Source organism: Muntiacus reevesi, chromosome 12 (genome assembly GCF_963930625.1).
Source record: "Muntiacus reevesi chromosome 12, mMunRee1.1, whole genome shotgun sequence".
NCBI lineage: Eukaryota > Metazoa > Chordata > Mammalia > Artiodactyla > Cervidae > Muntiacus > Muntiacus reevesi.
Window position 1 is genome coordinate 55328203 of NC_089260.1, and position 16490 is coordinate 55344692.

Genomic DNA, 16490 nt, shown 5'->3' on the forward strand with positions numbered 1-16490 from the left:
TACCAAATGAATTCTTTTTTTTTTTTTTATGATGCCTATTGTAATTGCTTTGTTAAAAATGGGCAAAAATTAAACAATAACCAAACACCTAAAGACAGCTCTGGGAACATACCTTCTCTGGCTGTGTACTCGTTATCTTCAATCACTCGAGCAAGACCAAAGTCTGCGATTTTGCACATGAGAGACTCGGAGACGAGCACATTAGCGGCTCGTAGGTCCCGGTGGATGTAGTTCTTCCTCTCGATGTACGCCATTCCCTCAGCAATCTGGAAACAGAACAAGGATCTCCTTTAGACGTTCCACTTAGGCCCAGAGAGGAAAATCAGAAAGCTTCTGAGCTCTTGTATGATATTCTGATGGTTCAAGTTTTTCAAACAGTGGGTAAAGTATAATCACCCCCTTGAGTCCTCTCTAAAATAACTGTTCCTCCAAATCTCCAATGATGACAATCACTCTCAGCATGATTATTTAAGTTGTCTCAACCTTTCTGAATGTGTGAAGACCCTTTGGAAGACTCTGTAGATACAAGGACGTCATTGTTGCAGCTTTTCAGAAGAGAAAACAGAGCTGGGGGAGTGATGTGCTAACAGACCCAAGAGTAGGCTGTCCCTATCACCACGTATTCATGCAAGAAAAGTTGATTCTAGATTCCATTAGCCAAAGTAGTCTCTGATTTCCTCCTCTTGTTGCGAAATAGAGAAACAGAGCTGGATTTACTGGTGTCCGTCACCATATCCCTGCTGTGCAGTTAGTCGACTGTCCACAGGACCCAGACTCCAAGCTCTCTCTGCACAGTCCCTCCAGGATGAGCAGAAAGAGTCACCCAGACACAAAGCTGACAGATGGCAGGATAGAAGCAATGAGCCAAAGATAAAACAGGGGAGGTGAAACCGCTATGCGTCACTTACTGGAAAACCGGGTTAAGGAATTAAAATAGGGTTATTTAGGAAAACATTACCAAATTATTAAGATAAGAATCAAGAAGCAAGAAAGGAAGGGAGGAAAGGCAGGATGGAGGGAGGGGACGGAAGGAAGGAGAGAGGGATGCATGAAAGAAGGGAGGGTGGGAGGAAGGGAAGGACCAAGGAGCTGTGTCTGGTGAGCAGTTAGAGGGGAAACTAATTAGGATTCCTTCACACAGGAATGAGTGTATTCTGCAGATTCTACCTTGAATTCCAGGCAGCTCAGGGTGGGGGGCCTGACTCCCCCCTAACTCCATTCTCCTTATCATTCATCAAAGGCCAGTTCAGCGGGCAGGCGCTGCGGCTCAGCAAAGGCTTAGCTCCTTATACATGTGACGCTTCTTCTGACTCCAGTGAATGCAGACTGGGACTAGAGACTCCAACGACTGGACTGGAGACCAGGAAGAGCCGAGGTTTGCTAGCCGGAAACTCCATCAGGGACCCTCGCCAGACACGCCTCCAGGATGTGACCCACAACTCAGAGGAGCCCAGAGGACATGGGCTGAATCTCTAACCTGGGGCACCAAGGACTCACATCTCTCTCATTCTCGGTGACGGACCTGAATGCTCAGCTCATGAAAAGCGTCCTGGGAACTTGTTGATAAGGCTCTTCTTACACACTTACTGAGTTCTGCATTTACACAAGCCTGAATGCATTTTGAAAAAACATGATTCTCTGAAATAACAACAGACTTGCAGCAAGTCCAGCTTATTCTGGCTTTCTTTTTCATCTCAGGGTTCATCAAGGAGCTCATATTGCAAATAATAATAACGGCACTCACCAAGATGAAGATTTGAAACAATAGCATTCGCCAAGTGGAATAAACAATGGATATGAGAGCATAACAAAAGCTTTTGGATAGGACTTGTTCTGAGGTCACAAAAGACTACAATTCTCAATTCTCTTTTTATATAAAATGTACTATTTCCCTGGTCTGTATGCATGGGTCTTTCTAGGTTTCTTTCTTTCTTTTAAACCTTAATCTTTTTTTTTTTTGGTTGTTGTATTTACTTTGACTAAAGTAAATCCAGCTCTATTTCTCAACACCAGGAAGAAATCAGAGATTACTCGGGCTAATGGAATCTAGGATCAACTTTCCTTGTGTGAATATGTTCTACCTCCTCCGGGCCACTTAGTCTAGCAGCTGTCAGAATGGAAGAAAGAGCTGTTGCATAAATACATCACCCCCAGGCTCAGCCACCCTCTGGGATCCAAGGAGGGGGTGGTGCTTACCTCCCACTTTCTTTTTAATTAAATTATAGTTCATTTACAATGTTCCAGTCACAATGTACTGCAAAGTGACTCAGTTATACCTGTATATTGGGTTGGCCAAAAAGTTCATTCCGGTTTGTCATAAGATCTGATGGAAAAACCTGAAAGAACTTTTTGGCCAACTCAAAACATGTGTATTCTTTTTCAGATTCTTTTCCATTACAGGTTATTATAAGATATTGAATATAGTTTCTTGCACTCTACAGCAGGTCCTTGGTGTTTATCTATTTTATATATAGTAGCATGGATCTGGGGCTTCCCAGGTGGCTCAGTGGGTACAAAATCTGCCTGCAATGCAGGAAATGGGGAGACACAGGTTTGATCCCTGGGTTGGGAAGATTCCCTGGAGGACAGCATGGCAACGCACTCTAGTATTCTTGCCTGGAGAATTCCATGGACAGAGGAGCCTGGTGGGCTATAGTCCATAGGGTCGTGAAGCGTCAGACACAACTGAAGTGACTTAATATGCATGCATACATGCACACAGCATGTATCTGTTAGTCCCACCAGCTTGGGAAGGGTGAATTGTGAAGGAGTTGGGTGGAGTTGCTCAGGTCTGATGAGGACAGAATCTGATTCAGGAGATTCCTTTGCACCCAGAGGTATTTTACATAGATGAGGATGATGAAAATAATAAGGTGGCTGATTGACAGGTAGGTAGGTAGACATAGAGAGAGAGATGGTAATAACCACCACTTCTCCCAGCACTAAAGGAGCACTTTTTATGCACCAGACACTGTTTTATCTGCATTAAACCTACTTCACATTTCATCTGAAAGACAAATCTATCAGGAAAGTTTTATTTCCATTGTACACATGCAAATGAGACTTAAAAAGGCACAGGAACCTCCTGAAAGTCACAGAGGGAGGGAGAGGGCCAGGACTGACTCCCAGGAGGGTTGACCTCCAGGTCACATCCCAGAATGTCCCATCAGCAAGAGAGCTCACAACCAGATGCTTCTGGAACTCAAATTTTTCATCGAGAGGATACTATTTTGCTGAGAGCAGGAAAGAATGCTTTTGACATTTCCTCTCAGAAAATTCATTGTTAAGTCCAAATTTCACAGCTCAGAAATGCTATCACAAATCCTCCCCAGGCAGAGTTCAGGAAGGACATACAAGCTTGGACATGCATGGGTTGTCTTTGTCTGGAACAGTGCTTCTCAACTGTTTTTCATTATCACCTCCTAAGGAGAAAAACTGGAGGGCAAGAGGAGAATGGAGTGACAGAGGATAAGATGGTTGGATGGCATCACTGACTCAATGGACATGAGTTTGAGCAAACTCTGGAAGATAGTGGAGGACAGAGGAGCCTGGCGTGCTGCAGTTCATGGAGTCGCAGGGTTGGACATGATTTAGCTACTAAACAACAACAACAAAAATAAATATAACGAAATAGGACTTCGTCCAGTAGGTCTGAGCTGTGGAGGGCCACAAAAATATCTAAGCTTTCCTCATCCCCCACGAAAGAGTTCTGACTCCTGTGGGGGTGATCTTGCCCCATTTTGAATTCTTGGTCTAGAAGCTAAATTAAGCAAAGAAGGTATAAAGCCCGTTTTGCTCTATGACTCAAAAGCAGCAAATAAGATGGATGATGATATATTCTTGGCTTGGATGAGGTTAACACTCTGTCAGAATGAAAATAACCAGGCTAAAATTAAGCAGGAAAATAGTCTTTCATTCAAATAGCCCTATATATTGTGAAAAAAGCAATAACTATCTTTCCTTTTGGAAAATTCGACAAGGCTGAAAGGAAATTATTTTCCTAGAGTCATGCCACAGGTTAGCGCAATGGTTTGGAAGTGACTTTAATTTCCCTTCTGCTCATTTAGCAGTTAAATTAAGTTTTAACCCTTTAAACCACCTAAACCTGCATCCCTAAGAGTGAGGCCTCCCTGGCTGGGTGTGATGTGCAGTCCAGGTGCAGAACTGCCTTGGCCCTCGTCACTTTCTGGGAGCTTCACTCTGATCCTGATTTATTCAATAAGAACCCAGATTTTAATAAGCTCTTTGTCTGCACACTGAACTTGAAGAAGCATTGCATTAGATCCAGTGCTTTTCAACTTCAGCTGTCTTAGGATTTAAAGTTCTAGACAGACTGGAATGAAATCTCAGTCTCAGGCTCAAGAATGGATGGATGATTGTCCTCCTAACGCTGGGGAAAGGAGGTCTGCACACAACTCAACTGAGGAGAAACAAGGAGCAAGATGAGCAGAGCTGGCAGGAAAGAGCCCAGGCGGGGAGGCGAGGGTGCCAAACGGGGATGCCAAACGGGGGCTGACGGCCCAGATGGTGGGCAGCTCAGAACGTGTGTCCTGAGATTCTGTTTCTTTTGTAACTTAGGGAGGAGAACACCAGGCTCGGAGCTCAGAGGCAGGGAAACCGGAATCTCTTCCTGCACATCAAGGTTCTGGGGTCAGGCTGTTACTGAGAGGGCTTAGAAAACTGATTTAACCTCTCAGCTTTAAATAGTCGGAGGGGATTCTCTACCTCTTGAACCACGTCGGCATCACGCCAGCTTCAGGCTCAGTGACGCGCAAACATGAGAAAACCTTGACTTTCTGAACCACCTGCCAACACTAAAGAAGAACTAAAAATGTCTTTTGTCTCCATGGGCTAATTTCCAACTCTGTATTAGAGTGTCTGTGTGTGAAGCGAGTGGAAATTTGAAGTAAAAAGCTCACTTATGACCTAAAATGAGAATAATCATACAAGGAGACAACGTTGGTGATGTGTCTGGACTTTTGGTTTAAAGCTACCTTGACTGACGGTCACATGGGCTGGCCATTTTCTGAGGTCAAACAGCGTGGCAGGCATACATGTCTAGTTCCTCTTTTCCTATCTTCAGTGGAAATATATGGTGACATTTTCTCTCTTTAACATTTCTGTGTGCAAGTGTGTGTGTGTGTGTGTGCGCGCACCTGTGTAAACGCCCAAGAAAACAGGGAGGAACCACTTGGAAGTGAACTGCTGGGACCTCCATCTGAGCAGTAACCCAGCAGCTTCTGGCAACATTTCCCAGGCATCTGGTACCCAGTAAAAGTTCTAGGCACTGAGAAGACATTAAAAATGATGCTTCTTGAGTTAGAGGTCAATCTCATCTTGCATGCGTGCATGCTCAGTCACTTCGGTCATGTCCAACTCTTTGAGATCCCATGGACTGTAGCCTGTCAGGTTCCTCTGTCCATGGGATTCTCCAGGCAAGAATACTGCAGCAGGTAGCCATTCCCTTCTCCGGGGGATCTTCCTGACCTGGGGATCAAACCCGGGTCTGCTGCACTGCAGGCAGATTCTGTATCACTGAGCCATCAGGGAAGCCCCAATCTCATCTTGGTGCTAAATAAGCAGACCCCCAGCCTCATGGCTGTTCTCCAGGGGGGCCTTTCAACACGCTGTGAGAAGGAAAAGTATGACCATTGGGTGACTGCCAATCGGCTTCCCAGACAGGACCAAAGAGGAGACTCTGACCCCAAATACGGGGAAGCTGCTGTTCTGAGAAATGGGCGAGTAACAGGCTATCTTGCTTAATGAGTGATTTGTAAAATTTTGATGAGCAGAGCCCACATGAGACAGAGCGGATGGAATAAAGGAACCTAATTGACGGACTTGATGTGATTTCTCGAGCAAAGCTAAAATCTGCCCCAGGAAATTCCAGCCCGAAAGAAAACTGGAACTGAAAGCCCAGCCTGTCTTCGAACTGGCCAGTTGGAAAACATTTGTCACTTAGATGAGCAGTGAGAGAGAAAGAACAAGAAACCTGCCAGAAAGCAGGAAAGACTAAACTTCGGTTTTCTTGTGGCATGTTGTGACAGTTGTGCCATGAGGCATTGTTTGCCTTACTCTCTAGATGCATACTTTCTTCCTACACTTGGGAAAAACAGAATTCAAATAATTAATCACTTGCAAAAATGCTAGGGAGATTACAAAATAATAATAGTGTTAATATTAATAAGCTGGAACCGAGCCAAAGGGTAAAAACCTCTCAAGCCTCTCTGAAGGGTTCTCTCCATCACCCTGGGGTCAATCCTAAATGGATCTGAAAAGACCATTTCATGACAAAAGGAAAATAAAATGCAGAGAAAACAGTTTTCAAAAAGAAAGTTTAAGAACACATTTTCTTGGTACTCCAAATGGGACAGCATTTGCTTTGTGGCAGGTGATGTTTCCTATAGATGTACTTTTCCATCTATCAATATTCACTGAGCCTCCATACTGGATCCCTGCACTCTTTAATCCATAATTTGGATGAAGGAAGGGATGGCTTAGAGAGCTCATTCCTTGCTTGTTTGAGCATCACATTTCTTAGAAATTATGTTTTAGCTTTATTGGGTTATTAAAATATTCTTCTTTATTCCTCTTTTTCCAGCAAAATGTCTAAGAAATAATGGAAGCTATGGCTTTGGTGATGATGGTGATGATGATGGTAAGGATGCTGATGGTGATGATGTGATGGTGATGACGATAGAGATGATGATGAGGGTGGTGGAGATAGTGACGGTGATGATGATAATAGTGATGGTGATGATGACAGCTACCATGTTTGGTTGCTTACTCTGCCCAGGCACCTTGCCAGGCATTTATAATCCCTAAAACAAGCCTATGAGGTAGCCAGCATTCCTAGTAAAGATGAGAAAGCTGAGTCTAGGAGAAGTAAGATTTTTTTCCTAGACAGACTTGGATTTGAATCCAAAGCTGGCTAGTCCTACCCCCTGTGCCCTTAATTATGTATCTGTACTAGATTTTTCCTCTTAAAAGGGCTACAAACAGCAGAATGCTTGCAAGTTGACATCAGGGGAAAGGAAAGAGAGAAGAAATAATAACTAGATCATTTAACATGTGGCCACATTAAAGTGTGCAGTCTGTAATATCTTTATAGCTGAAAGATGAGGGCAGAGTTTGACACATACAAACTTAGGGCTGGTGAGGTTCTCTGATAGATCAAAATTTAATCAGTTCAGGGACTTTCCTGGTGATCCAGTGGTTAAGAATTTGTTTTCCAATGCAGGAGACAGGGATTTGATCCCTGGTTGGGGAACTAATATCACACATGCTACGGGGCAACTAGGCAGCCCGTGCATTATAACTAGAGAATTCTTCGTGCCACAGTGAAGACCCAGTTTAGCCAAAAAAAAAAAAAAAAAATCCATCCAAAAGCATGCAAGGACCCACAAAGCCTCAGGAAGACACAATTTCCACACAGACAACATCACAAAATAATCATACTTAAATCACTAAGTTTCCATCAAAGAGATTTACCTTCATTAGCAGAAAAGAAAGAACCATTTGCCAATTCTCATAGACTTTCTCCTACAAAAACTTATTGGACCAGCTCACATCCATTAAGATGGTTGTTATAAAAACAGCCAAACCACACACACAAAAGAAAATAAACAGTGTTGAGAAAGTGGAGAAATTAGCTATTGCTGATGGGAATATAGAATGGTATAGCCACTGTGGAAACCAGAATGAGTGTTCCTCAAAAAATTCAACATAGGATTACTGCACAGTCCATCAATTCCACTACTGGGTATAAAGCACAAAGAACCAAAAGTAGATAATTAATATTTGCACAATCTCGGACAGATACACTCCTGATCATGGAAGCATTATTCACAATAGCCAAAAGGTAGAAACAACTCAAGTGTCCATCAGAAATGGAAAAAAACCAAATTTCAGTCTATACAAACAATGGAATATGATTCAGCCATAAGAAGGAATGGAATTCTAACACAAACTACAACATGGATAAACCCTGAGGACAGTAAGATAAGAGCAATAAATAAGCCAGTCACAGAAGGGCATATACTGAATGATTCCACTCATACAGGGTCCTCAGAAGATCAAATTTACAGAGATGGAAAGGGGAATGATGGCTGCTGAGGGCTGGTGGGAGGGAGGAGTGGAGTTAACGTTTCATGGGTACACAGTGTTAGTTCTGCAAGATGAAAAGGGTTCTGGAGATAGACGGTGGTGATGTCCACACAGCAGTGGGAATAGCACTACCAGCCGGATGCCACTGAACTGTGCATTTAATAATGGATGAAATGGTAAACTTTAGGTTATGTGTATTTTATCACAGTTAAAACATAAAACGGGGAGCTTCCAGCTGTAGGAAAGCAGGGACAGAAGGTGGAAAGTCTGTTGGTTGCAGCAGAGTGGGCCACACCCACTGCCCACCACTGCGCAGTGCATTCCGCAGCTTGTGGTGGCACCCTAGCCAGGGATGCCCATGCACAGCTGGGGGGACCGTCAAACTGGGCAGTGGTCAGGGCTCCTCCCATGCCACTTCCTCCCCAGGCCACTCCTCAGTCTAACCTCAAATAGACCTGGCCGAGATGTGAATACACAGCTAGGGATCAGCAGGAAGTAGACCAACGATGCCTCAGAAGATAGTCAGACGGCTGTGACGATGGGTCAGAGACTCACAATGAGTCATCTTGGGTTTTATACAAAACAGGGGCAAGTTTCTTCTCAAAATCTCAACTTTTCCACTCTACGAAATGCGCTAAGAATAGCATCACCTGAGAGAGTCTAGATGAGACTGAAAAGGAGAATGCAAGACTACTCAACAAAAGATGGAGATTAATGATTCCCAACATTAATACATCCTACTGTATAGCACATGGATCTCTGCTCAGTGCTATGTGGCAGCCTGGATGGGAGGGGAGTTTGGGGGAGAATGGATACACATATATGTACGCCTGAGCCCCTTTGCTGTCCGCCTGAAACTATCACAATATTGTTAATTGGCTATACCCCAGTATAAAATAAAAAGTTAAAATGGTAAAAAAAAAAAAAAAAAAAGATGAAACGGGATCATAGCAAATAGTAGTGATTTCCTTTTTTTAAAGCAAATTTTTTACTGTGGGAAAATGTACATAACATAAAATTTACTATTTAAACCATAAAAAAAAATTATTACTACTACTGTTAATAAACCCTGGAGAAGGGCATGGCAACCTACTTCAGTATTCTTGCCTGGAGAACTCCATGGACAGAGAAGCCTGGCAGGCTACTGTCTGCCAGGTAGGACGGGTCATAAAGAGTCGGATGCGACTGAGCATGCACTGTTAATAATAATAAGACCCACATCCAGATCTGGTCGTATTGGTGAATGGAGAGTAGGGCTGATCTCCAAGGGGCAGTGGGCGGAACGCTGCCCACAGGTGCCCGAGTGCAGCCTCGTGCACACTGCCTCCCCTGCTGAGCGACTGCCACCACCCTTGGGATGATCTGGAGCTGGACTCCATGTCCACTGATGGGTTCCCTGATATCAGCTGCCTGAGGCTGAAAAGGGATGATCTGTCGATGATCACCTCCTCCCAGTCAGGTCAGGGACTCCCCACTCCGTACTCCTAGGAAAGGGCAGTGAACAACCAACACTAAGATCGGAACTCTGCTTTGCTTACTGGTCCCTCTTCTGCATCAGTTTCACTGCTGCTACTGTTATCAAGACGACCTACTGCAACCTGCGGCTAATGAACTGTGCTTATCACCTTGGAAGGAGAAGAAGGAAGCAAAACGTTCTCAACCTATCCTAAGGAAGAATGAGAGAAAAGCCACTGGTTCTTCTGCCCAGATAAGCTTCTGCAGGAGAGAAGAGGTGCGATGGCTGCATGAATGTTGCCTCTAAGGAGGAATGTGGCCTGACGGGTTTTGCCCCACACACCTCCAGCAGAGGGACAAGTCACAGGGTGCAAATCTGCTCAATGAAAACAAAAACAGTCAAGTGACTCAAAAACCTTCCTACTCTGATCTTATTATCTGGCAATTGGGGCATAAGGAAACAGGTGCAGTAAGTAAAGAAAAGTTTTGTTACTTGTATTAATGGAAAAGTGGAGATTCCCCAAATATTCATCTACATGAACATAAACCAAGGAATGGTAAGGAAATCACGATACAGTTACAGGAATAGAATATTATACTTTAATAGGTACATACATGTTGATGGAGAGTTAAAACTAAAAAAAGGTTTAGTCTGTATTTACTTATTTGCTGTGTTGGGTCTTTGCTGAAGCATGTGGGATCTTGTCTCCTGATCAAAGATCAAACCTGGACCCCCTGCATTGGGAGCATGGGGCCCTAGCCATTGAACCACAAGGGAATTCCCTGGAGAGTTTTTAATAAAATGAAAAACTATAATATTCAGTTCAATACATATAACACAGCACATATGGTACAAAGCTAATATCCAATCAAAAGAGCAATTAGAAGGGAGGGATAATGATGAACTAATAATAAAAAAAAAATTGATGAAAAGCTTAAAGAAATAATTCCCAGAAAAATAAACTGCAAACAAAGAATAAATATAGGAAAAGGTGAGTGATTTCATCCATACTAAATAAACACAACTGATAATAAAGAAATAGTGCGTGCCTGCTAAGTTGCTTCAGTCATGTCTGACTCTCTTGCAACCCTCTGGACTGTTGCCTGACAGACTGCTCTGTCCATAGAATTCTCCAGGTAAGAATAACAGAGTGGGTAGCCATACCCTCCTCCAGGGGATCTTCCCAACCCAGGGATCAAACCCAGGTGTCTTGTATTGTAGGCAAATTCTTTACCGTCTGAGCCACCAGGGAAGCATCCTGCATTTAGGGTGTGCCCTAAACCAAGACTGAGGCTAGGAGAAGGGGATAACAGATGATGAGATGGTTGGATAGCATCACTGACTCAATGGACATGAATCTGAGCAAACTCCAGGAGATGGTGAAGGATAGGGAAGCCTGGAAAGCTACAGTTCATGGGGTTGCAAAGAGTCAGGCATGCCTTAGAAACTGAATAACAACTAAACCAAGGAGCAGTGTTGTTATAAGAGAAGACACATGGAGAGACATGGAGAGGAGAAGGCCTGTGAAGAAACAGTGATGCTGCCGCAAGCCAGGGAATTCTAAGAACCACCAGGAGGCAGAAGAGGCAGGAGAATCCTCCACTAGAACCTCTGCAGGGAGCTCAGCCCTGCTGACACACCGGTGTAGGACATCTGGCTTCCAGAACTGTGAGAGGATAAAAATTCCTGATGGTTTAGCTACCCAGTTGGTGGTAACTGGTTACGTCGGCCCTAGGAAAGTACACAGTGCTCTCAATGAGATCACTCAGGAGGTGAATCTGGAGAAAGAGGAGGTCCGAGGACTCACTTCAGGGACCTTCCAGGGTTTAAATGCTGGGAGCCGAGGAGGAAACTGCCAGTGAAGTGGGAGGAAAACCAGAGAGCCATGTCTCAGAAGTCAAGTGAAGAGGAATGTCTGGGAGGAGAGAGAGATCAAGCATGCCGCTATGAGTCTGAGGAATGCCCTTGGACTTGTGTCGTGGGGTCACTGAGGATGACTTGTCCAGAGCTGTTTGCTCGAGAGCTGGTGAGCTTGAGAGAGAGCTGGAGGGGAAGAATTGTGAAGAGAGAATATGGTCCTTCAAGGACCTTTGTCGTAATGGGGTGGAGTGAACTGGAGGTAGAGGCAGCTGGAAAGGGGGAGAGGGGGCGCTGTATCATAGTTCCTATGGGAACGGCACAGAAATGAAGGGAAAACAGCAGGGCAGAATTTCTAGGGCAATGTCTTGAAAAGAGGGCTTTCCAGGGGGCGTGGTGGTAAAGAATCAGCCTGCAATACCAGAGATGTGGGTTCGATTCCTGGGTTGGGAAAACCTTTTGGAGAAGGAAATAGCAACCCACTCCAGTATTCTTGCCTGGAGAATCCCATGGACAGAGGAACCTGGTGGGCTACAGCCCATGGGTTCACAGAGTCAGACATGACTGAAGTGACTAAATGCGCGTGTCTTGGGGAAGAGGGGACAGGACTTGGTGCCCAGCGCAGGCGGCCATCAGTCAGGAAGGAGTGAGTGTGCTGGCTTCTCCTTCTCAGGGAGCGACAGCAAGTAACCCATGAGAGTGGGATGGGGAGGGGTGTGGGTTGGGGACACGTGTGAGTGGGGTCCCTAGGCAGTGTGACCGCTGGTCTAGAAGCAGGAGAGCCAGTGACTTCTGTTGGCAGTGGTCACAGCTGGCGTGTGCACATGGGGGCCAAACAGGTCAAGGGCTGGGCTTGACCCAAGCATAAGTGATAAAGGATGGGGCAGGTGCTACACAGAAGCCAGGTCAGGAGAGAAAAGAGACATGGGGGGTGGTGCAGAGTGTGGGGATGGGGACAGGCAGGGGCATCCTGAATGGATGGGAGGTGTTGGAGGAGACCCACACTTTTGGAGCTGGAGGCCTGGAGCAGGAACCAGGCAGATGGGGGGTGGGGGCTGATGGGCAGGAACAGGGGTCTCAGGGGTAGAGTCTCTGGTCATAACCATGGTGGGGCTCCGGCAGGTGAGAATGAAGTCCTGGGGGAGAGGAAGTCAAGAAACAGAAGGACTGAGTGTGAGGGTCTACATGCCTGGATGACCACCAACAATGGCTGGGGCTCTGGGGGATGGAGAGGGGTGCCTGAGCGAGTGTTGCGCTGAGAGGCAGTGCCCAGGGATCCTGGGATGGATGGTGGGCTCATGGATCTCAAAGCCTGGGGTCCAGAGAGGGGGAGACGGAAGGTCTGGAAACGATGAAGATCAGCTAAAACACACGGCTGCCAACTTGAGTATGATATGATGGTTACCAACCAACGTGCAGGTGGTTCTCCAGCTCAGAGAAGCTCAGATAGTGATATCATAGACACGAGGGAGGGTGTGTGTGTGTGTGTGTGTGTTTGTGTGTGTGTATAACCAGGTAACAAGGGCTGGAAACCCCAGTTGCTAAGAAAAGCCTGACAGCCCCTTCACCCCTTGAATTCCAGCCTTAAAGGAATCTGACTGGCACTAGAGAGGAAAAACTCGTCCATTTAAAAGTGTTTTCCCGATTAAAAGCATCCACCACTGGCTGCCATGTGCAACATTTCATTTATAGTTTCTCATCCCCCTGGCGTTCTTTACTCCACAGAGAGTGGAAACAAGGCAGCTCTTTGTCTTTTCAGAAAGGCCCAGCTACTGCTCTTCCACTTCCTTCTTTTTCTCTCACGGTGATTTTGACCAATCATGTAAGCTTGGTACAAGGAAGTAAGCACGGTCAGAGGGAGGGGAGGAAGAAATGTACCGGGAACATGTTTCATGGGTAAATCCACCTGAAGAATGGCCCAGAAAACACCAGAAACATAAGCTCTTCTAATTAACCATTCAGAGCCATGCGAAGCAGGCTCTGTTGTTTTACACTGAACGTGGGCAACCCCCCGTCGGTCAGTGCAGTCATTTGACAAATATTTATTGAGTCCCTATTGCACGCAAGACACTGTGCTAAGTGTCTGGGACACAGAGATAAACCAAAACTGCCCAAATAGTCACACTGCAGTATGTGCACTGAAAGAAATAGAAAAGAGAGTGGGTGGTCTCCAAGAGTGGGCTTGGGAGAGACACTGAGGTAGGAGCCTGGTGGGCTGCAAACCTGAAGAAGGCTGGGGCCGTGTGCCCACAGGCCATCAGGAGTTTTTTTGCTTCCCTGGTGGCTCAGATGGTAAAGAATCTGCCTGCAATGCAGGAGACCTGAGTTTGATCCTTGGGTCAGGAAGATTCCCCAGGAGAAAGAAATGGCAACCCACTCTAGTATTCTTGCCAGGAGGGTTTGCTCAAGGATAAGCCCACTGCCACTAGGGTAGGGGGCCAGGCAGGACCTATGAGCCCACCATCTGGGGCTACATCCTTGGGCAGGGCTCTGGAGGCCTGAGGCTGGGGAAGGGGTCTCAGTGCACAGAGGAGGCAAGGCTGCAGGGTGGCACTCATGGCAGGGCACCATATGGCCTTGGGCATCACCTCTCTGCTCTGGTGGCCCTGGGGTCACAGAGTTGTCCTTCTGGCCCTTGAGCAGGACCCCAGGCTGAAAGTGAAGCTGGGGAAAGTGCCTCCAGCTCCACCTTGACCTCAGAATGAACACCAAGGCCAACAAACTCCTCTTAAATTGGGGATGGAGTGACTTTTGGCTACTCAGTTTTAAGTCTTCTATTGGATTATCTGAAGCCAGGGAGTGAGGTAACACAAGTGTCTTAAAGCAGGTATTCCAGGGGTGGGGAAGGAAGGACTCATCTGTGGAAGGCTATGAAAGCATCTAAAGGTTTTGGGTAAAGGTCACTCATGTAAAGGTCACTTGAAGTCATTTTATTCCATTTTTTTTTCCTGCATAGAAAAAAGTCAATATGAACCTGCTTTTAAAGACAGGGACCACCATTCACCATTGCAACAAAAAGAATAAAATACTTAGGAGTATATCTACCTAAAGAAACAAAAGACCTATACATAGAAAACTATAAAACACTGATGAAAGAAATCAAAGAGGACACAAATAGATGGAGAAATATACCGTGTTCATGGATTAGAAGAATCAATACTGTGAAAATGAGTATACTATCCAAAGCAATCTATAGATTCAATGCAATCCCTATCAAGCTACCAATAGCATTCTTCACAGAACTAGAACAAATAATTTCACAATTTGTATGGAAATACAAAAAACCTCGAATGGCCAAAGCAATCTTGAGAAAGAAGAATGGAACTGGAGGAATCAACCTGCCTGACTTCAGGCTCTACTACAAAGTCACAGTCATCAAGACAGTAAGGTACTGGCACAAAGACAGAAATATAGATCAATGGAACAAAATAGAAAGCCCAGAGATAAATCCACCTACCTACGGACACCTTATCTTCAACAAAGGAGGCAAGAAAATACAATGGAAAAAAGACAACCTCTTTAACAAGTGGTGCTGGGAAAACTGGTCAACCACTTGTAAAAGAATGAAGCTAGAACACTTTCTAACACCATACACAAAAATAAACTCAAAATGGATTAAAGATCTAAATGTAAGGCCAGAAACTATAAAACTCCTAGAGGAGAACATAGGCAAAACACTCTCCGGCATAAATCACAGCAAGATCCTCTATGACCCACCTCCCAGAATATTGGAAATAAAAGCAAAAATAAACAAATGGGACCTAATGAAATTTAAAAGCTTTTGCACAACAAAGGAAACTATAAGCAAGGTGAAAAGACAGCCTTCAGAATGGGAGAAAATAATAGCAAATGAAGAAACAGACAAAGGATTAATCTCAAAAATATACAAGCAACTCCTGCAACTCAATTCCAGAAAAATAAATGACCCAATCAAAACATGGGCCAACGATCTAAACAGACATTTCTCCAAAGAAGACATACAGATGGCTAACAAACACCTGAAAAGATGCTCAACATCACTCATTATCAGATAAATGCAAATCAAAACCTCAATGAGGTACCATTACACACCAGTCAGAATGGCTGCTATCCAAAAGTCTACAAGCAATAAATGCTGGAGAGGGTGTGGAGAAAAGGGAACCCTCTTACACTGTTGATGGGAATGCAAACTAATACAGCCACTATGGAGAACAGTGTGGAGATTCCTTAAAAAGCTGGAAATAGAACTGCCATATGATCCAGCAATCCCACTCCTGGGCATACACACCAAGGAAACCAGATCTGAAAGAGACACGTTTACCCCAATGTTCATCACAGCACTGTTTATAATAGCCAGGACATGGAAGCAACCTAGATGCCCATCAGCAGACAAATGGATAAGGAAACTGTGGTACATATACACTGTGGAGTATTACTCAGCCATTAAAAAGAATTCATTTGAATCAGTTCTAATGAGATGGATGAAACTAGAGCCCATTATACAGAGTGAAGTAAGCCAGAAGGATAAAGACCAATACAGTATACTAACTCATATATATGGAATTTTAAAAGATGGCAATGATAACCCTATATGCAAAACAGAAAAAGAGACACAGATGTACCCAACAGACTTTTAAACTCTGTGGGAGAAGGCAAGGGTGGGATGTTCAGGAGAATAGCATTGAAACAAGTATACTATCAAGGGTGAAACAGATCACCAGCCCAGGTTGGATACATGAGACAAGTGCTCAGGGCTGGTGCACTGGGAAGACCCAGAGGGATGGGATGGAGAGCGAGGCGGGAGGGGGGATTGGGATGGGGAACACATGTAATCCATGGCTGATTCATATCAATGTATGGCAAAAACGACTACAATATTGTAAAGTAATTAGCCTCCAACTAATAAAAATAAATGGGAAAAAAATAAAAAATAAAAAATTATTGATGGATTGACTAAGAAAAAAAATAATAAAGACAAGGACCAAACGATTCTATTCAAGAAATACCAGGTACAGTTGTTTGGAAAGCATGACTGAGACAGGCCAGGTGGGGAGTGGGGTGAGGACAGGGAGGAGGAGCAGTCAGGAGGAGG

General features: G+C 44.7%; 1 protein-coding gene across 2 annotated transcripts in view; it reads right to left on the reverse strand.

Moving 5' to 3' along the window:
* Positions 1–16490, reverse strand: part of LYN (LYN proto-oncogene, Src family tyrosine kinase) — a 108287-nt gene that overhangs the window by 6507 nt on the left and 85290 nt on the right. For both annotated transcript variants that reach the window (XM_065902566.1, XM_065902567.1), the window contains exon 11: positions 113–266. In XM_065902566.1, the coding sequence (XP_065758638.1) occupies positions 113–266 (154 nt within the window). The remainder of the gene's footprint in view (positions 1–112; positions 267–16490) is intronic.